Source organism: Phoxinus phoxinus, assembly GCF_949152265.1.
Source record: "Phoxinus phoxinus genome assembly, chromosome: 9".
NCBI lineage: Eukaryota > Metazoa > Chordata > Actinopteri > Cypriniformes > Leuciscidae > Phoxinus > Phoxinus phoxinus.
This window is the reverse complement of record NC_136884.1, coordinates 34359052-34381072: the sequence shown is the minus strand read 5'-3', so window position 1 is coordinate 34381072 and position 22021 is coordinate 34359052. Positions and strand designations below refer to the sequence as shown.

Below are 22021 nucleotides of genomic sequence, written 5' to 3'. Positions count from 1 at the left end.
GGTCAGCTCTTGTCACCAATTGAACATGTGGGGTCGTGAGCAGTGACGTACTGTAATCTGTTGATTGTCCGCATTAGTCGCATCTATTCAGTGAAGGGTGAATTGGAATATAACATCCAAAAACATTGTTTTTATTATATAAAATGACCTGTATAATAATGGTACTTTTTATTTCCCCAAACTTAGAATGAGTAATAAAGGGGTCAAATCGACCCAGCATGCTGTGATTTCTAAATATATTATATCAATGTAAACAGTATATATTAATGCATTTAAAAAAAAAAACATTTCTGATCATTTTGTTGTATCACAACCCAAGAATGCATTAAGGGGGTCAAATTTACCCATATTCATTTCCTATGGAATTTTGACTCATACATTTTTGTCAATAATAATAAGAAATTAGCCTCAGACACCAACCCAACTATATAGTAGGTGAAAATAAGTATGTGAAATTAGTAATATGTCTGAATTCACAGTATTCATATAACATTAGACAAATAACAAAAGTACCTGGCTTCAACCAAGATTTTTGAAGATCACATCCAAGACATTTTACTATCCATATGGGAAAAGATTTGTGAATTTTAACCCCACAACACGCTCTATAGCTCACATTATAATGCTAAAATGGTGGCAGATGTAGAACATTCAGATTGCATTCATACTAAACGCATTATTTATTTATCATTAATAGGACTTTTTTTTGGGGAAAAACCTTTTTGACCCTCTAAGCATTCATGTAGATATTTTGGTTTACGCGTTCTAGGGTTAACGTGATGTTGCTGTGTTTTTCTTGGGACACTTTTGATGTAGTTGGGTTTGAGTCCACAGAAAAGACATCTGAAGCACTTCCTGTACTGCTGCCTGACCTGGAAAAGAATGACACGAGAGGAGTTGAGTGACTTCATGACATCAATTTAACCTCTGAAACTCATGAACCACAATGGAATTTGTTCATAATAAACAGATAAGAAAAGTGTTTTTCATTTTCATAAGTAAATACTGATATTTTTCTTCTTCCATATACTGTCTCTGGAGACAGTGAAATGGTTTTCCTATGGATCAGGATTATAAAATCATTAATGAGGACAAAATAGAAAAAAGATTTTAAACTGATTTAAAGCCGGGCCTAAAAGTTTTAAGTAGTTTTAAAAGCTTAGAGTTGAAAATGACTACTGTTTTACAGAAGATCAAAAACATTCTGTGTCTGTTTGAATTTTTTACAGATGGTGTTTGAATAGTTTTGGCTCTTTTGAACATTCTTAGCCTGGGAAAACCCAGACCACTCTCAGTTGTAACTGAGTAAGGGTCTGGCAAAGCTCCATAGACAATTCATTTCCACAGGGGCGTCACCAACGGACGTCGGAAAGATCTAAAACCAATCAGAGCGATGAATGACATGACGTATGCAGAGCGACGGAGAAACATCTCGAGACTCTCAGCAATTCTCTGTTTGTGTTAACGAAAATGACAATTTTAAATCGCTTGAAACAGACGCGATAGCTGATTCGAACGAGTGATGTTGTGATGTTCCACGGCGGCATCCATCTTTGTAATGTACAAAATCTGCGTCACCGTCTCTGCTCTGTCGTCATCGTGTAAAGCCCGCCCCAACGTTTCTGATTGGTGCCGCGATTTCGACGGACTGGAAATGGGTTTCAATGGGCTCTTTGCCAGACCCACTTGCAGAGCAAATCTAAATTTGCAGGAAGTGGTCTGGGTTTTCCCAGGCTAGAACATTCTGTCATAGGAAAGAAATGGAAGAGTAGTAACAGATTAAACAACTGCCTCTGATATTTCTCTCTAAAAGACACCGATTAATAAGAACTGATTAAAAATGTAAATAAGAATAGGACCTCTGTTAAAAAAAAAAAAAAAGGTAATCTTCCATATCCAGAATATGGTGGTGAAAAGAGTGATGTCTGAACCACTGATCTAGACAGTGAACTGGATTGCTCATGAAATCATAAAAAGTGAAGCCACCGTGTCTTAACATTGGTATTCCCTAGTATGCTCACGTGTTCTATTGAATTAACAGGAAATTATACGATTTTACTTCGAAAACATTGCCTAACGAGACACTATCAAATCGTTGAGAAGGCCTTTCTTTTCCTCCTCCGTCTCCGGACTACCCGCCTCGAGACCACCAGACTCGGGACCACCGGCACTGGGACCACTGGTCTCGGGACCACCGGCACTGGGACCACTGGTCTCGGGACCACCGGCACTGGGACCACCGGACTCGGGACCACCGGCACTGGGACCACCAGACTCAGAACCACCGGACTCGGAACCACCTGTCTGGCAATTCTCTCCCAATGGCGAATGAGACCCTCCACCATCGCCTCAAAATTAACCCAATCAAATGCTCTTCGAATCAGCCAGTCCATTGGCTCGTCAAGCGCATGATTAAATAAATCCTTACAAGCCTCCTCGTCAAGGTTCAGCCCCTCAACTGCGCTACTGAATCTCCGGCTGAACTCTCTCACCTCCATCCCCTGCTGACGGAGGGAGACTAGCTCCTTAAATTGGAGCATCCGCTCCCATTGCGAACAGGAGACTGGTTGCGCACCTCCTCTCCGCTGAGTCCTCATGTGGTCGGTACGTTATGTCACGACTGGTGCAATGCAAAAAGGTGCGAGGACTGCAGCACAAGACAGGACAGGCATGTGACAATAAGAGCGTGTTAAGAGAAATAAGAGAAAGTTAAGGGACCATACGATAACATGTAATTTATGTGAGGGGAGGAGAAACAATCACCTCTGAACCAAAGACGATACCTAATAGTTCAGAACTCCCCAAAGAGGTTGGGCAAAAGCCTCAGGTTAAAACTCAGGACATGATCAGATAAAGAGAGATGAAAATAAGTTAAGACTGAGCAGTTTTATTTTAGCTATTCTAACTACTCTAAGTTAAGTTTTGCTGTAAAGCCCGCCTTAAACTTTGAACTTCAACCAGGAGAGTCTCTGGCTGCGTCCCAATTCGCCTACTTATACTACGCCCTAAGAGTATGTACTCTTTGGGAAGAAAAAGTACATACTTTTGAGTGTGTACCAAAAGAGTAGGCAAGCTTTGGGACATACTACTTCCTCATCTTTAACGGTCAGATCTGTCGCGTGAATCATGTCACGGAAATCTACCTGAAATAGTAGACCTTCCGGGTATCTTAGGAGCACTCATTTCAACATACTACGATTTGGGACGTATTAATTCTATTTTCGAATACTATTTAGGACACTAATTGGGATGCTTCCTGCGTTTCCATTCTCCCACCAACACACCAGAACGTGATTGGCTTCCCAAGACATCACTCCAGACACGATGAGACCTCCAGCGAACCTGGGAAATCCCTTTCAGCAAAGGACTATAGAAGGGAATCCCCATTAAAGACAAATAACAAAATCAAGTAACGCCTCCAGATTCTAGCTGAACTGGTGCATTGATATAAAAATTAAGAAACAATAGAAGGGTTAAAATTGAATGATTGATGGTTCATTCTGGTCATGTCTTATAAAGTGCATATATTGCTGTTGAAGAACTGTGCTATACTACTCTTCTCAATAAATTCTTATCCGACTGATACGCTGCAAATCGGGTGATTTTAGGTTAGTGTTTTGGCTGTTATTAAATGATGCCCTTTGTTGGAAGAGAATAGTAATATGGCCACTCAAACACTTCTGGTGTCTTCACCGCCTGATGGCACTTAAGAACGCAATGCACAATCCAGTCATTATACAGATCAGTGGTCTTACCTCATTATTGAGAATATAGTTGATAAGGAAGATGAAGGTTCCCTGCTGGCAGTTCAAGATCAGGAAGGCCATGTACACACTGCAGCTAAATTTGGTTGTCAATTCACCTTTTAGTGCTTAATCCTGTTCTGTACACACACAGTTCAGTCATTTACAGGAGTGACAACCGCATTCCACAACCAAATTAACGAAAAATACAGGTAATGGCGTACACCTTTACAAAAATTCTACGCAGTGTGTACTGAACCGAACTGAACAACTAGTTGTTGATGTACGGCCAGAGATATGAGCAATTACAGACGAGAGATACATCTCTGATACATGTTAATATATGTATGTGACCCGTGCTTCTCGACGACTGGTGCTTCCCCTCAGCATAAGTTTGGTATCGTTTTAAAGTACAATGTCACGGGGTGACAAAAACCTGAACAAGACCAAGATCCTGGTGAATGCACTGCGAATTTGTTGCCATGGCAGCGAGGCCAATTGCCTGAGTGACAGCAGGTGTGGGGCAATTACAGGGAACGCTGTGAGAGGGACACATGTTCAGATGGGGCTTTAAAAACAGAGAGAAAACAGACTGTGGGGTGGTTCTCCTCCCGTGTGGTACTGTGTTTGTCAGCGGGTCGTTCTTTTTATGGAGGCTGGGCTGTGGAGTGGTGAAGATCGAAGCTAAGGAAGAGAAAGGAAGGAGTGAAGTATTTGTCAGCGAAAACCTAAGGAATATCGTCAGCAGTGGGAAAGACGCAAGTATTGGATCCGTTGTTTATATGCACTAACACTGAAGTGGTGTTGAACGTTTGGAAGTGTGTGTGGCACGAGTGAATTATTACACCGAGTGAATTGTTGATCTGTCTCCAACTTCAGTCCTCTCTTTGCCGAATGTAACGACAGCTGCAACATGCTTCTGCTTTTCCTGGAGCGAAGTCGAGCCCTGGCCAAAGACTAGATTCGATCTGGTGGGAGAAAGACCGGTGGGTGAGTGCTGGCCCTAATGCACGGTGTGTGAGTGGAATTACAGTGCCTGAAGTGACGATTCACCCGGTTTGTGCTGTGAAGTGAAATTGTTGTGTGGAGAAATATTAGAAGTCTGCCGTGCACTCTTCCCATACAGTCTTCCACCCGCTGTCTCAAAAGGAAGATACCTAAGCTGAGTGTTTTATATATCGCTGGACTGTTAAAACCGTGCTAAAGCCTTCGCCCTGTTCAGACGAAGAGAGAGGTATATCAGTTAAAGTTTCATGTACTGTTGGAACCGTTAAGACCTTGCTGTATTGTTCCAGTACTCAACGAAGTGGAGCGTTTCACTTCAAGTGTCCTCCCCGTCTGGTGGTCCCCACACGTCATCCATTGGAAGCATCTGCCCGAAACGGAAGAAAGGAAGGTACCTCAGCTGAGTGTTCATATACTGACGAACGGTTAAACCTTGCCTTATCGTTCCAGTGACTCGCTCGCCCCCACACTTGTATACTTACCTGGTGACGTACCTGGACGGCGTGAGGATTTCCCCTGATCCCCATTCAACGAGCCCCCGGCCCACTACGATCGTTCCTCCCCTCCCGTCTCAGGAGGTCCAGAGACGCTCGAACGGCCCTGGCGGCAAGAAGAAGCTTTTTTAATTAGGATTATCCAATTGACCAATTTTAACATAATAAAGTACTGCCATTATTTTTATTCCCTTGTCTGTCTGGTCCTTGACACGTTCCTCGAGGTGGTTCCCGGTTGTCAGGGGTGGGTGCAGTCTGGCTTGGCCCGCCCCGACCTGTGACAACAACATTCCAACTTTTTGAATATTCATAGCGAATTCTCAATGGTATGAGTCTGAACCAATGAAATGTAATTTTTAAACTCATGCTGATGTAAACAAAACAATCTTACTCGCGCTGACACAGATCTGAAGCGACGCCTCAGACCGAGCGGAATCCCGATATACACAGAATCACTGTATTTCAAAATACCTGTCTTGGTGAGTATTCACGCAAACATTCTGTTATGTCTTATGTGAACGTTTGGTTAACTGTGGGGAAAAACATCTGCTTTGTAACATTTATATTTTCTTTTGTTTAAATCTTTGTATATTATGTGTGATTGCTTATTCATTGTTGTTGTTATATTCATCCTTCGGATGAGACGTTAAACCAAGGTCCTGACTCTGTGGTCACAAAAGATCCTAGGATGTCTTTCGAAAGAGTAGGGGTGTAACCTGTCAATTTAAACCTGTATTTCCTGGCCAAATTTACCCAGTGGCCTCTGTCCATCATGGGCTCCTAATCTTCCCCACTGATTGGCTTCATCACTGTCTCCTCTCCACCAATAAGCTGGTGTGTGGTGGGCATTCTGGTGCAATATGGCTGCCGTCGCATCATCCAGTTGGATGCTGCACATTGGTGGTGGTTGAGGAGATTCCCCCTTCTATGTAAAGCGCTTTGAGTGTCGAGAAAAGCAATATATAAATGTAATGAATTATTATTGTTATTTTATATATTATTATTATCTGCTCATGACTATACTGTGATACCATCGAACTGTGGTTGATTGTAATTAACTTTAGAAGTTTGTAATTATTATAATTTTTCCTTTCAGGTGCTGGGGTCCCACGGGTGAAGGATCTCTTGTGGTGGTGGTGGTGCTCCTACAAACATTTTCCGTGTACACTTTTGCAGTGTTTTGGTGTTGTGATTGAGTGCACGGTGGTGTGTGTGTGTGAGCGTGCTTTCAGCTAATTAGCTTAGTGATCACTCCTCCTGTGGTGTACCTCAGCCCTGTAAGTCTGTGTAGTTTTTGTGTCTTTGTAAGCTTTCCAAGTATTAGTCAAGTAAAGGGTTGCGTGAGTGTTGTTTGTTATTTTTGTTTATTTGAAACTTTGTCAGCCATACACCTCTAACGAGCCTTTAGACACTGCCTTTGTACAAGGGATGCATTTTAATGTGAATTGTCTTCTTGCCTTAAATTAAATGTTGTATTAATAATTTATTTTTATTTTTGATACCCACGTTTCTGCCTACATTTTTAAGAGAGTCGAACCTGGGTGACCTAATAACAATATTTTAGGTGTCATTCATATTTCCCTGGATGAAATTCCCTGTACCACTTTCGCCACATATGCTTTGTTTTATGCTAAAAAATACAGAAATATTGCGACCCACATTTCCTCACTTTAATAACTCCATAAGCTCAATCGCTGTATGAGCCAAGCTTAAAGAGAGGCTGCTGCTCTCTGCAGAGTAAATGGGTTGAGATTACATCTAACTACCCTTGCTAGATGTCCAGAGAGGAGGAGCGAATGTAATTTGGGCCTAATGGGTGGAGCTAGAATATACAACCACACCCTCAACTCTATCCCTCCACCCCAATAGACCAGAGAGGTGGAGCTGGATGTCATTTGACTCTGCAGTGAGCAACATTTGAGCTTAAACAACAAGCCAACAGTGGCGCCTCCAGAAATTTTTCATAGGGGTGGCCAGATGGGGCCACTTAAAATATTGGGGTGGCACACCAAAACCATAAACCATAATTTCAGAATTTTATTCTACTGTTGTAGTAAACCGGCCTGAAGAAAACTATCAGAAAGACTTAAGCAAACTCCTACTGATATACTTTGGTTTATTGTGTTATATTTAACGGACAGTGCATCACGTTGCATGAATTTCTTAAATGAAATAAACAGAGTTCACAAGCAGGTTAATACATACACACACTCCATTTCATCATTGCAAATAACACATATGACTCGACTGACAGAACTAGGAACTAACAGACACATGAAGTAAACTTGTGTGTAGTTTATAAAGTCCAACCTTGCACTTGAAAACAATCTAAACTCTGTTTTTATGACGCAGCTGTTATTGATGCAGCGAGAGATGTGAGACTCTGCTGGTGGTGACGTAGCTCCGCCCGCAATATCACGCACACAAATGCGAGTGATGCAACAGCCAATGTCGAGTTTTCCCAATTAATGCATGAATTTAACAGCATTATTTAAACTCCGTTACACATATACATGCACCAGCTAACGACGTTAGCTATGTAACTCTTATCAAAATGTGTCAAAGACGCATCAAAAAGCTGTTGTAACAGTATACTGTAACCATTTGGCACTTAAAAAGCAAGTCACGACACATAATTCCCCGTCTTCTTTTACTAAAGAATATTTTGTACTTATTTACTTACCGGTAGTCTTCGTCTTCTTTCTTAACTTCTTTTAAAATTGTTGACCGACGGGCACGCGCTGAGCTGTTGCTGTCTGAGCGCGCAACAGCGGCATGTACGGAGGGGCGGGGGCGGGGCGGGCTACTGTGTGCGATCGAAAGTCTATAGCGGCTTGCCTGCCTGGCTGTGCATTAGGGATGAAATGCATAACTGATGCTACTAAAATATATACTGGCCAGTGGGGTGGCCAGGAGTCGGCCAAGGGTGGCCACGGCCACCCCTGGCCACCCCCTGGTGGCGCCACTGCAAGCCAAAAAACACTTCTGTTAAGTGGACATGGCAAGACTGCAAGAGTGCGCTCTGTGAAGCAGCCTTAAACATAAACGACGCCTCCGTCGACTGTGCTTCAGTTAAAATGACTGAACAAAGTCTTTTGTCACTGTAATATTACTTTGTTCTGAATAGTGGATACTAAACACACGAAGACGCGAGAACTTTGCTAGGGTTACCACAGTGTCAATCATCACAGTTTAGAGAGTGAGTCATGTGTTCCGTACACACATTGAATGATAATTAACAGGACGCATTTAAATGCGGTTGTCACTCCTGAAACTTTACAGTGTGTATGTGACTGAAGAATAACTCCAGGTCTAACTGCCATTAGTGAAGAAACTCAGAATCCAGGAGCAACCAAGAACCACAAACCGACCCCGTGTTGAAATAGTGTTTCAGGTGTTGACTGTTTGACCTTTTTAATCTTGAGCATGACAAAGTATTTTAATCAGATAGCAGAATTGTTACAAAAGCCTGAGCTGTTTTATCTCCTTCTAAACAAATAATAAAAAAATTAAAAAACTCACAGCTCCCTGACATAGCCTCCAGGAACCAGCCTGACACAACCAGAGTGACCAACTATCACTACATCACACACTATCACACATACGAGTCCACCGACAAAGGGCAAAGGTCAACAGGGCCGAACTGAGGAACACCAACCCCTGGATCACACACACCAAAGTCAACAGGTCCAGCGGTGGATTGCTCTGGGAAAACATGTCAGAGTGCATGAGTGCCAAATCTACGTTGTTCTTGAATGGTCACTATAAATGTTGACCATCCACTGTAAATCACATGAATTCTGCTATTGCGTTCAATGATTCAATCTTTTGAGGAGGTTAAACTTCTTGTCTTTCGTACCTCTGATGGGCGGCTGCTGGTTTGCATGAGAGTGAATGTTGACAGATGAACACAGGAACACACAGTGTAGCTGCTGTTAGTCTTTAAAACAGAACAACCATCTACAATCCACTCGCTGATATTCCAGTACACACAGGACAAAGAGCCGCTGGGGTCAAACTCCTGCAAAAAGAAGAAAGAACATGCAGAAAATATTATAACACTGTATATTAGATGTCTTCAGATGTTGATCAGATTTCAGAATGGACAAAAACACATTTCAGTCTCTCACTCTGATGTGTTTGAGGGTAAAGTTGACTGGTTTGGTGAGTTTAGTGTTTTTAGTGGTGGTTTTGGGAAGAGTAGCTGAGATCACAGTGGACATCATGGTTTTAACCGTGTCATTTGGTGTGTTGAAGAAGTCGGGCTTAAGTAGATTCTCCATTGTGTTATAACTCATGAAAGCCACAGCAGCTGATCCTGTGTGATAGAAACAGAAGCATGCATTTAATACTGTCATGACATCCCTTTCTACAATTTTTATATCACATACCTTCACTGTTGTTCTTGGCAATCCCAATAAGATCGATGTCCACAGAAGAACTTGTTGTGTCAAGTCGAGGGATTTTATCTAAGGTTACATGTGGTCCAACCATGAAGACTTGTCCCTCTGATTATAAACAAACCGGCAGTTATAGGCTATACTAATTTATTTGCAATATTTGTATTTTTTTATTAAAGTCCAATTTACAGACAATCACAAACAAATTTAATGACTATTTACTATTGTTGGGTATTCATCTGTGATTGTTTAAGCTAAAAATGTCCTTAAAATCCAATTAATACTATAAGCTGCACAGACTTTCTGTTTTATTGTTGGATAAATGTCTTGTCAATGTTGATTGCTTTTAGGCAATATATTCACAAAACACATTTTGGTCATCACAGACCATGAACTTCACTGTAAGTGAACCTGTGTTTATTGTTTTCTTTTCTTTTTTCCCCCCCAAGACATTTCTACCAAAAAACGGATGAATTTGCACCAAAATTAATCTCTGACATCAGCAACAAAAGATACAGGCAGTGTTTTCTGCTCTATGTAATATAGTTACTAAAAAAAGTAATAGTTAAAAAAGGTAATGTGTATTTGGCGTCCTGTCCGAGGGTTGGTATAGTTAGAAGTGAGGAGATTTATTGTATGACATTACAGTTGGTACTCAACCAGAATAATACTTTTACCGCCGCTGTTCCCGTGGCGGTAAAATTGCGGGGGTGCATTGCTGCCTTTGACCGCTAAGAGGCGCTACAATCACAGACTTTAAAAGGTGGCAGTTTATTCTCTCTATTGCGTAATCTGCCGCCGCACCGCGGCTCATTGAGAGTGTTTGAAATGTGGTAGCAGATCAATTCAAGTGAAACATTGTAGTTAAACGAGTAATCACATTACTGAAATTAAATGTAATAAATAATGAAAACATTTCAACATAAAACATTGCAATAGAAAAATATTAGGCTACATTTAATGAGGCTTTCCAAGAGCATAAGACGTAATCTTAACAGCGGTCCGACGATAGCGCAGTGGTCAACGCAACAGCATGAGCTTCACAGAGCTTCAAGCGATCCAAGATCGAGTCTCATTGTAGCCTACATGCTGTTGGCCGATAGTGTTCATGTTTTACCGTTCTTGTAACTGTTTATTAAAGTCAAGCGTTTTGTTTAATTATCAATGGCACATTACAACATAAATTTGCTACATTCCAGTAGAGCCGCTGCACAGACGAGAAAACTGATGAAGGAAGATTGTCAGCCGATCGCGTCAGAAAATGAAAATGATGAAGCTAGTCTTTAATCTGCTAAATTATTGTTTTGTGAATCATTCACAAAATTGAGATGACTGACATTGATACCCGCCATAGCAAAGGAAGACATTTTTAAAAACAGATCCATGCATTGATTGAACAAATCAGACAAAGTCTGATTTTGTTGACTTGGCTACACAAAATAATAGACTAACTAAACAGTATTGCTTTCAATATGAAAATGTAAAAGAGTGTGAAATTGCACATTTGGTCATGTCTTATAAAGTGCATATATTGCTGTTTGCACATGTGTGAAATTGCACATTTTAAGGTTTCAATAAAGTGTCGGGGCAGTTTATTTTTTTAAAACAGGGTTGCATCGAATTAGAGTTTATTTTCTAAGTAAGAAACACAGAATCTTATTCTTGCGACATTTTAAATTTGCATTGCCAAAGATATTGCAGCTAAATTAAACAATTCAAACAGTAGCCTACAAAACGAAAATAGTTCAAAGCAACATAAATTAAGATCATGCGTTTTTCTTTGCTTCTCTCTCGTGCTGGATCTCTTTTATTTTAGTTGATTTAGTCTCCCTGCACTGCGCGCGCCGGGTCTCTCTCGAAGAGTTAAACATTTCAGGGTTAAAACACATCATACAGCTGATAATACTGTGTATGTTGCTGTGTGTCATCCATACAAATCACGAAAAAAACTGTAACAAATGATTTAGCCTTTGTTGCTTCACAGACATTTGTTTCCATATTTGCCACGTTATTATGTAAACAAGGCTTTGTATTTCTCTCATGTTCCAATATCTATGCAAAACAGCATCCTTCACACGCACAAAAATGTGCTGGGTTGGGCGCTGGGCTGATTGTACAGCGGAACATTTAAATTGAGCAGTGTAAGGTTGACTGCATTTTCGTTTGATGATGAATGGTTGAAATATCAAGTTAGCAACACAATATGTACACTATATACTACAATATATGATATGTTGTGTGTGCGCACGTAAGTTTGTGGGTGAGGGCGGAAGTGGATACAAATGTTGTGGAAGTGGGTGTTAATCAGTTAGTTAATTATGTTTTTGAGTTTTGTTTCAGAAGAGTTGTGCTTGTGCCTGTGGGCTGTTACATAATGACCATAATGTGTGTTGTCTCACTCAGTGAGCAAAAACCATATTCATTTGTAGTACTGAGACCAGTTTCTTCTTGCTTGCTCATTCTATATGTTGTATGTAACACAAATAGAAATAACTTTCTTTAAAATACCAACATGTGCTATTATTATGTCAAAGGAACTTACAGTGCCCCAATTTTGCTTTTTTAAAAGTCTCCCACAACAGGTTAACATGCATCCAAGTTCAAAAACACTTTCATTTTCTCATAATATGCATTTAATATCACGTAATTTCTCAAAGATCCTCAAATGATTCATTCAAAGCAGTTTGAAGATTCAGTCTCGCTAAACCCCTCATTTCCGTTAGCCTACTGTGCTCTGATTGGTCAGATGGCCCAGTTTGTTGTGATTGTACTACCATATAATGCGCGTGTCGAAAACAAAACGCCAATTACGGTAACTGAATCCCATTCCCTGAGGCTTATAAATCCTCAGAGATTGCTAAAATCATTTATTGTGCTGTAGTTTTTTCCCTCTTTTTTACTGTATAATCATGACACTTCACCCATTTTTCACTGATGCTGTAGTCCTCAGTGTTGTTTGAGTCCACAGTAAAGACATCTGAAGCACTTTCTGTACAGCTGCCTGACATGGACAAGAACTAGATGAGAAGAGTTGAGTGACTTCATGACATCAATTTAACCTCTGAAACTCGTGAACCACAATGGCATTTGTTTGTAATAAACAGATGATAAAAAAAGGTGTTTTAAGAGACTAGAGTTTTCGGAAGTAAATAGGCTACTGTTGGTTTTCTTTCTTATACTGTCTCTGGAGACAACTAGCATGGAAAAAAGGCATGACCTCATTATTGAGGAATGAAGACATGGTTTTCTTGACATCAACAGCCCAATGTGAAGAACGTTTATAACTAGAACTTACTGCTAGTATAACACAAACAGATCCCAGACAACTACAGATAAAACCATTATCCACTTTAATCCAGTGACTGTTTAGAGCAAAACACAATATAAAAACTGAATGAACATTTCCAAAATGCAGGTGTTGAAATATTACAGATATGCGTGACTCTGAACAGCTTGTGTCGAAACTGTATTTTTATCTCATAGCAGAAATGCCACAAAGATCATTTCCTTCTAATCAAATTAATTTAAAAACAACAACAACAACTCATTGTTCACAGCCATAGCAGTCAGGAACCAGCCTGACAGACACACCCAACACAACCAGAGCAACCGCAGATGAATAACAACACAGCTTCAATGAACATCCACACAAAGCCGTAGAGAAAGAGAAAGTGGAGAAGGCCCGATATCATGGCACACAACACCAGGAAGCCTAAACTAAAGAACACTGGCCCCACGGGTACACACACTAAATTCAACAGTTCCAGCAGTGAGTTGCTCTGAGATAACATGTCAGAGTACATGTGTGTCAAATCTGTCCATATTTGCACAGTACACAAAGGAAGTTTTTTTTTTTAAATAAAAAAAAATCACATTGGAGAGAGCCCTAACACCTGCAAACTGTGTGGGAAGAGCTTCTCACAAAAAGGAAATATGAAGACTCGCATGAACAGTCACACTGGAGAGAAGCCGTTCACATGTGTTCAGTGTGGAAAGAGTTTCAGATTTAGAGGAAACATTAATTCCCACATGAGTCTTCATACTGGAGAGAGTCCTTACACCTGCAAACTGTGTGGGAAGAGTTTCACATTAAAAGGAAATCTTAAGGCTCACATGAGAGTCCACAATGGAGAGAAGCCAATCACATGTGATCAGTGTGGAAAGAGTTTAAAATGTAAAGAAACACTTAAAGGTAGGGTAGGTAGGATTTATATAAAAACTTTTTACCAAATTTGATTAAACTTTCTATATATATATCAATGCATAATTAAAATGTAAGTACTCTGATAAAAAGAGTATAAAAATCGAGTGACTCTAGACCGTTTAATCTTCATTAAACACAGCTCATTATTTCCATTCGGGACGAATCACAGGATTGGCTTGCGCGACTGTCACTCTCCGTCGCCATGACTACCGCCATTATTACTGGCTCTGCCCACGTGCGCGCAGTCGCGCACCCGTTTTTAGGTGGGAGTGAATGGAATTAATGAGCTGTGTTTAATGAAGATTAAACGGTCTAGAGTCACTCGATTTTTATACTCTTTTTATCAGAGTACTTACATTTGAATTATGCATTGGTATATAAAGACAGTTTAAACAAATTTGAATAAAAGTTTTTTTTAGACAATTCTGACCTACCCTACCTTTAAGTACCACTAGGGGTGGGAGATATTGACAAAAATTAATATCTCAATATTTTTTTCCAATATCTCGATATCGATATTCAGACGATATTTTTGCAATCCTTCAAAGAAATGTGTGCAAACAGGCAAAGAAGGTCCAGTTGGTCTTTTGACTTGCTAAATTTGACATATCATTGTATAGAATTACTAGTACATAAAGATATGAGACATTATTGATTTAAACATGAACCCATTTACTATACTAAATATTTATTGTAATACAAGAACAGTGCTTTTTCAGTACAATATATGTACGTAATAAATTAACTTTGTGCTTTGCAAATAGGCGGTTCACAAAATTCACGGTTTGTTTCGATACGATACAGTGATGTACGTTTTCGATACAGCAAAAAGAAAGAAATGCCAGATAAATTTCCTATTTATTAAAATAATGTTTTGGTCATCATCACATTAAAAATAACATTTAAATATGATAATATTTGAGTTTTGAAGTGCTGGAAAAAGATGTGTGATGTAGGCCTACCTGAAGGCATTTTACCATTTCTGCCAAACTTCCATGGTTACAGTTAGTGTTACTATATTAAATCCATGGTGAATGTTGCTGATCTGTGAACTTAAAGCCTATAACTAGTTCATTCATGGCAAAATGTTTCTCCTGGTTTCAACGTTTGATCTGTTAATAACAGAGAAATGTGAATGCTTCTCACTAGATCTCGCAGTGATGTTATTACTTCAGTGGTGAATTAAAATGTTTTCTCTGGATCTCTTAGCGCTGTGTATAACTGTTACGCAACTGCAAAAGACAAGATGTTGAGATCCAATTGCAACTTTATTAGGGTTAATCCAGACACGTAATCCAAGAAACAGGCGATGGTCAAAACACAGGTAAACAGTCCAAACAAACAAACAAACACACAAGGCTGGGGACAAGGCAAACGGGTAATCCAGAGGCAGGCAGAGAGTCCAAGAAACCGAAATACTGGGAACCAAAGAAATGCTCAGGAGTGCAGTGTAACAACATACAAAACTTCGCAGTGAGTGATGGGGTGAACCAGGCTTATATGGGGTGAACTAAACAAGAAGATGAGATACAGGTGAATGTGATAATGAGTGCTGATGAGTCCAGGCACACTCAAAAAAATAATTCATTGGACGAACATGATTTAATCATGCCACCTATATTCCATCTAAACAAACCAAGTTAAGTCAACTAACTTTTATCATGTTATTTGAACACAAAATAGATGTGTTGGTTAAACATGATATTAACATTTCCATTAAACTCATTTGCATCTTTTTTGAGTTACATGTTCATTCTTAGTTAATTTAATGAGATTATTTTGAGTGTATTCTACATTGGTCAAACACTTCAGTTGAACAAACTTCAAATGTATGACACAACATGCATACAAAAAGACAACATGCAAATCCATTTTACATTTTTATTTATGCAAAATTTTTCCTGCATTACATATACCTGAATTGTAGCAATTGGCTACTGACTAGGTGGAAACAATTTACCAGCAATTATGCAAAGATCCAATACCATGTAATTCAGCAAAGAAAGAAAATCTACTTTAAAGTAGTTTTTAAAAAAAACAAGTTCACCTTTTTACAGTCTGTGTCCAATGAGCAAACTTAAAGTCCTTGTGAAAACTAGGAGGCAAACTTTGAGGTCTGGTGGGTAGCTCAGGTTCAGATAGTGCATTAGTCCAAATAACAAAGCACAGGCATCCCCAAAGTTTTGTAACTTGCCGAGGACCTCCATACCCTCGACCAGGACACCGATGTCCTCTGGGTCATCTCCAGCACACGAGCCCTCGTTTTCAATGACATACACTCCTATCACAGTTTGCTCCATGGAAGCGCTGGCCTCGAGGTCTGTGTCCTGTGGGATGTTTTAGGTTAAATGTTTTATGAGTGCTTGAATATGAATTAATTTATATTCATTTTATTTCATGTACATACATACGTTAATTAAAACACTTATAGTTATTTTATACCAATTTATTTTCCACACTGCACCTTCTCTGAATTTATCATACCAAGTAGGGATGTAACAATACACTCAACTCACGATTTAAAGTTCACAATATGATTTTCTCACAATTTTCTTTAACAAAAAAAAGAAAGAAAAAGACTTAAATATTTATATAAATTGTGCAAAACAAGAGATGTGTACTCTTATCAAAAATGCAACTGAAACAGTATTTTACATTAGATAAAAATAAATCCTGTCTCTTTAGATGCAGACTGTTGGTTCATCCTGGTGCTGGAATTCTTTCCAGTGAAATGCAGCCACATGATAGACAATTTAGTTGTCAGCATTTAACAGCGTTAAGCCAGCTAAGGTTACTGTATGTTAACTAACATTAGAGGCAAGCACTAGGCTATCGCATAGAGATTTATTTATTATTTATCTCAACCAGTAGTAATCTTAACACATTTAAATAGATTTTTAACAGATTCACAATGCATCGTTTGATCCCCACAAGCAAGTAAATATATGCTCTTTTCAACTGGTTTACAGATTCTTTGCCAAACGTAACTCACCATATAATCCTTCACAAGTTTCTTGTCTTCGTTCAAGTAGATGCACAAGGACTTGAGGACACATGCACGTCTCGTATTAATTGTCCTGAGGGAAAAAAGGAAAGTCATTTAGACAATATTCTTTATTTTTGAGAGCAGATTTAAAAGGCAACACATGGTGCTTGTTGATTCCTACCAAAAGGTATACCATATATATTTTAGTACTCTTCTCACTGTTATTTTGCCTGCCACTTTTAAAGAACATTATACTATATAAAAACATGATATAAGCATAAATCAACATTTTAATTCAAACCTTGGAAATCTCCACCATGACATTTTTTATTTTTCTTCCAGCTGCTCCACCTTTGCATCGAAATCTCCCCATCAGGCGTGGAGTGTACTGGTCGAGAGCAGCACAGAATGTAGAAAGTAGAGATAAAACTGTTATGCGATGGAACTCCCTATCGATCTGTAAATCATTAATGCACATGTTACTAACCCCGTCAGTACACCAAAACAACAACAACAACAAGGAAGAATGAATTATTAGTAGTTTATTTACTATCAGTGAAGAGATAAAAAAAAAAATTATAATAAAAAAAAAAACAGTCACCTCTATCGCAGTGAACAGAGCTGGCCGTCTGCTTTTGCCGTCACCAATCAAAGGCTCTCCTTTAAGGATTTCTTGCCTCCTGTATGAGAAAGTATTCTCTATTTTCAACTTCACAATATGCTCAAACAGTGCGACTCCTTCCATTTCCAGATTTTCAGTGGATTCTCCTTTTGGATGCTGTTGAATAGAGGTTGAATAGAGGAAACAAGGTGGCTATATATATATATATATATATATATGCATTATCAAATATATTTAAAAGGACTCAACATTATATGGAATGAGAGTAATTTCAGTTTGCAAAATTATTTAACACTGCATTTCAGCTAAATCCCTAATTCTCAATTGTTGATGTGTGGCACCAAAAAAATATTAATCTTACCATGTATTGCATGAGGCACACGTCTCAGAGCACGGGAACAGAAATGGCTTTCCTGTAGAAATAAAAGGTGATATTTTTTTTTATAAATACATTTATGATAAACTTTCAAAATGTTAAAATATCGCAAATAAGTATTTTAGTATCTAGTTACACATTACAGATGTTACTCGGTTTAATGCAGGAGCATTATATTAACACAAATAGATATAAAGAAATCAATAGTTTTTATAATGGCCAAATGATCTCATATCAAATGATCATATTTTATGTTAGCTCCTGTAACGTTAGTGTGTGACCCCGCCCTCTTGGCAGGCTCTGACGTGATGCTAGCTCATTGGCGCACACGTCAGAGGCGCCCGCGCCATTGGATGTGCAGTGCAGTTGCCGCAGCACAGCCAATGAGTGAGCCAGACACTCACTTTGCTAGCTGTGCAGCTGCAAAGCAAACTGCGTTTAACATTTTAGGCTTCAGTAAATCGAGTCAGTAAATTTCCATATAAAAATTAGTACATTTCCCCACTGCGTATAACTACGCAATACTCGTTCCCTACTCAGGGAACCGAGGTTACGTTAGTAAAACCTTGTAGTTATCGATCAGTCACGTTAGTGTGAAAGCCACAACAACTTCAAGACACTCCCTCACAAGACAGCAAGTTGTGTAACGTTAATTTAAACAGCAAAGCCATGGGCCGACGCTGAAAGTCGTGTAACGTTAGTGTGCACAAGCCTAAACTTAACGTTAACCACTCAAAACCATGTTCAAAATACATTTCAATATACATTTACATTTATTCATTTAGCAGACGCTTTTATCCAAAGCGACTTACAAATGAGAAACAATAGAAGCAATTAAACTAGCAGTAGGACAACAGTATGTAAGTGCTATAACCCTTCACAGTACAAATCAAAAGTTTTTTTTTTTTTTTTTTTTTTTTTTTTTTTTTTTTTTTTTTTGAATAGAAAAGAAAGTGTTAGTGTTAGTAGTACTGGATCAAGTGCTCAAGTGCTGCCGAAAAAGATACGTCTTCAGCAGTTTCTTAAAGATGGCTACAGACTCAGCAGCTCTGGCTGAGTTAGGCAGATCATTCCACCAGCAGGGAACAGTCATGATGAAGGTCCGAGAGAGAGATTTCGTGCCTCTTTGAGATGGCACCACCAGACGCCGCTCACTTGCAGAGCGTAAGTTTCTGGACGGCACATAAGTCTGAATTAATGAGTTCAGGTACAGGGGAGCAGTGCCAGTGGTTGTTCTGTAGGCAAACGTCAGTGACTTGAATTTGATGCGAGCGGCAACCGGCAACCAGTGCAATTTCGTGAGGAGAGGAGTGACGTGTGCTCTCTTCGGCTCGTTGAAGACCACTCTAGCTGCAGCATTCTGGATCAGTTGCAGAGGTTTGACAGTGCAAGCTGGGAGACCAGCCAGGAGAGCTAATTTACGACTACTGGCACTCCACTCTTCCCCTCCCGCACATCACACCGTGTCTAACAGTTAACTTAATTGACAACTAACTGACTAACTTGCTTGTGTATTTTTTTTATATCGCCATTCAAGCAGCAAGAAAGCAATTAGCTAAATTATTGAAACCTACCAATACGCAGTTAAGCTAACAGCAACTAACATTAGCTAACTGAGAAACGAGTACTGTAATGTTAGGCCTAGAGAAAACTATTTAAATTACATAAATGTATGTTTAAAAATATGTTATACTTACATGTAGATGAAGGATGACACGATGCACCAGCAGCATGTGTTCGTCGGAAGAGTCCGTTATTCCCGCGTCATAGCAGCCGTGCAATGCATTCTGGTAGCGTCGCGGCTCGCGGGGACTTTGGAGAAGCGGGGCGTCGAGTTGAATCGGTTGAATCCAGCCTACCTAATGCAAATGAGGAGCGGTTCGCTCGGCTCGCCGCCGCCTCTAATCTTTTAAATTGAACTTTGTCGATCTGAAAAGAAGACAGATTCAGCAACTGTACGGCCTATATCTCGCTTAAAATGTTTTCAGAAACAAGTTTCGGTGGACTATTTTCGTAAAATACGAGATCGTATTACGAACGAGCCGCCATTATGGTCGGTTTTGAAATTCGGGAGAAGCCAGCCCCACGTGATGCATTCGTCCAATCAGCTGCTTGTCAAGGGTGTTGAGCATGCGCAATAGCTGATAGTCCACGAGTTCGTTGATTTGATTAATTTACTTCTCATTTGATTGATGTGAATGTTTATAATTCATCTGAATATTCTTTTAATCACGTTTTACAGACAAGAATGAATCATTTAATGAAGATAAACACCATTAAGTCATGTAATATAAGCAAACTAGTAGTTTGCTAATCCAACACATGCCAAAGTTTATTTTTTGAGTGCAGAGAATGATGGGAGATGTAGTCTGTGTGAATTATAATAGTCTTGATGTGGAGTGCCCTCAGGTGGCTCTCAAGGGCACTCCAGCTGGTGACCGTTACAATAACAGTGTCGCTTCATCACGATTCGGCTCGTGCTGCACTGACATTGATGGTCCGAACTGATAAAGTGTCCGTGAAGCACAAAATAATAGCGCAGTGTCGTTCCGCTTTTATTACGTTTGCCCAGAGGTTTGCGCCAGCGCGGATTTTGGTTGGCTGGAAAAAATGGTCCAACGAATCGTTCAGTTTGTATGCGTACCGAACCGAAAGCCTCGTACCGAACGGTTCAATACGAATACGTGTACACCCCTATTTGCAAACAGTACTTCTATTAGTAGACTAACAACAATGTGACTACCCATTTACTAGAAGTGAAAAGAAGCCCCGTTCGGAGGCTATTACGGTGGATCTCTTGGGAAAATGTATTCCATCTTTTGGACTCATCATTATGCAACGCAATTTTCGAATGATGCAATCACGAAACTCGCCACTTGAGGACGCCACAGACATTTAAGAAAAACTTTTCAACTTCAGATTTCAGTTTTCCGCAAACAACACATATGTTGCCTTTTCTATCAGCTATTACATTAATCGTTCATCGGCCTCACTCTTAACGTTTTTGGATTGTTGCTTCAACCTAAGAAACGTCATAACACACAGGTAAGAACTCCGTAGTTGTATTGCAAATTAGTAGCAGCAATTACTCTCGTACAATTGAGGAACGATCGTGATTTTGTACAAAAAAAAACATAAAATACAGTCAAACAAACCCCATACAGTATTAAAATCGCTACATATCATAGTTTATAAGGTTATAGTGTGTGTTATTTGTTTTCTCTTTAACTTCCTTCAGCTCTTTTCATGTTTGGGTGGTCGGATTGTACAAATTATGAAATATTCGATATCCCAATTTTGCATATCGTCCAGACAACAATTTGGATATTATCGTCTAAACGATATATCGCACACCTCTACTGCAAACACATGAATATGCACTTATGGGAGTACTGTTTTATATGTCATCAGTGTGAGTAGTATTAACATATACCATTGATTTATGACCCTGTCAGAAATGATTGACAGGGAATCCATGTCTCCAGAATTCGGGTTTTCTGATTTATGATGGGTAGTGGGCTGGCATCTACGTGTCTAGTAAGTTTGGCGCCGTGTGACGTCGTCCGGTGGTGATGTCCGGGGACTTTTAAAGAAAGGTGTCTGGACATACGGTAACTCTAATTTGTATTACAAACGTTTTAGCATACTCGCACCTCACCATATGACGATGGAGTTTTTTATGTCATGGTCCATCCTGGTCAGCCTTTTCATACCTAAGTCACTACCTACATTGTGGATTTAAATAAGGTTAGCGGATGTAGTGTTAGACACAGAAGACATTCTGCATCTTTCTCCTGTTACAATGGCTGCTCCGGGAACTTCTAAAACCCCTAGAAAGGTCATGTGTATTTCGCCAACAAGAGGACCGGTTGAAATGAGAGAGGAACTATCTTATGCACCAAGGAAAAAACTAAATGTTAGCTAGACAAAGTTTCTTCATGAAGACATAGCTAATGTGAAATGTGATTTCCCAATGTCTGGTAAACGCGTTCTGAGATATGCGTTTGACAAAGTGGAGCGTATTGTGAAACTCTACACTGCAGATGTTGGAGACGAATTTACATGGGATACTCCATGTCTGATTTTTCAAGACAAAGACTGGTTTCTGTTTTTTGAGATTTGAACGACTGTGGTGATGATCCGTTATACGTCGCTGAGTGGGATGGCTTAACTCCTAACAAAAGAGTTCGT

General features: G+C 39.6%; 1 protein-coding gene and 1 long non-coding RNA gene across 2 annotated transcripts; both read right to left on the bottom strand.

Annotated features, from left to right (window-relative positions):
• Positions 1–277: 277 nt before the first annotated feature.
• Positions 278–8821, bottom strand: LOC307004378. Its single transcript, XR_013799020.1, has 2 exons — positions 8765–8821; positions 278–872 (listed from the first exon to the last, which is right to left on the bottom strand). It is a non-coding gene; the product is annotated as an uncharacterized lncRNA (long non-coding RNA).
• A 6-nt stretch (positions 8822–8827) lies between these two features.
• Positions 8828–21523, bottom strand: LOC307004544 (adhesion G protein-coupled receptor E3-like; the record flags this gene model as incomplete). Its single annotated transcript, XM_079623862.1, has 7 exons — positions 8828–8947; positions 9102–9263; positions 9373–9560; positions 9634–9750; positions 16041–16173; positions 16839–16923; positions 21489–21523. The coding sequence occupies 7 exons, from the start codon at positions 21521–21523 to the stop codon at positions 8828–8830; spliced, it is 840 nt and encodes a 279-aa protein (XP_079479988.1).
• Positions 21524–22021: the final 498 nt, after the last annotated feature.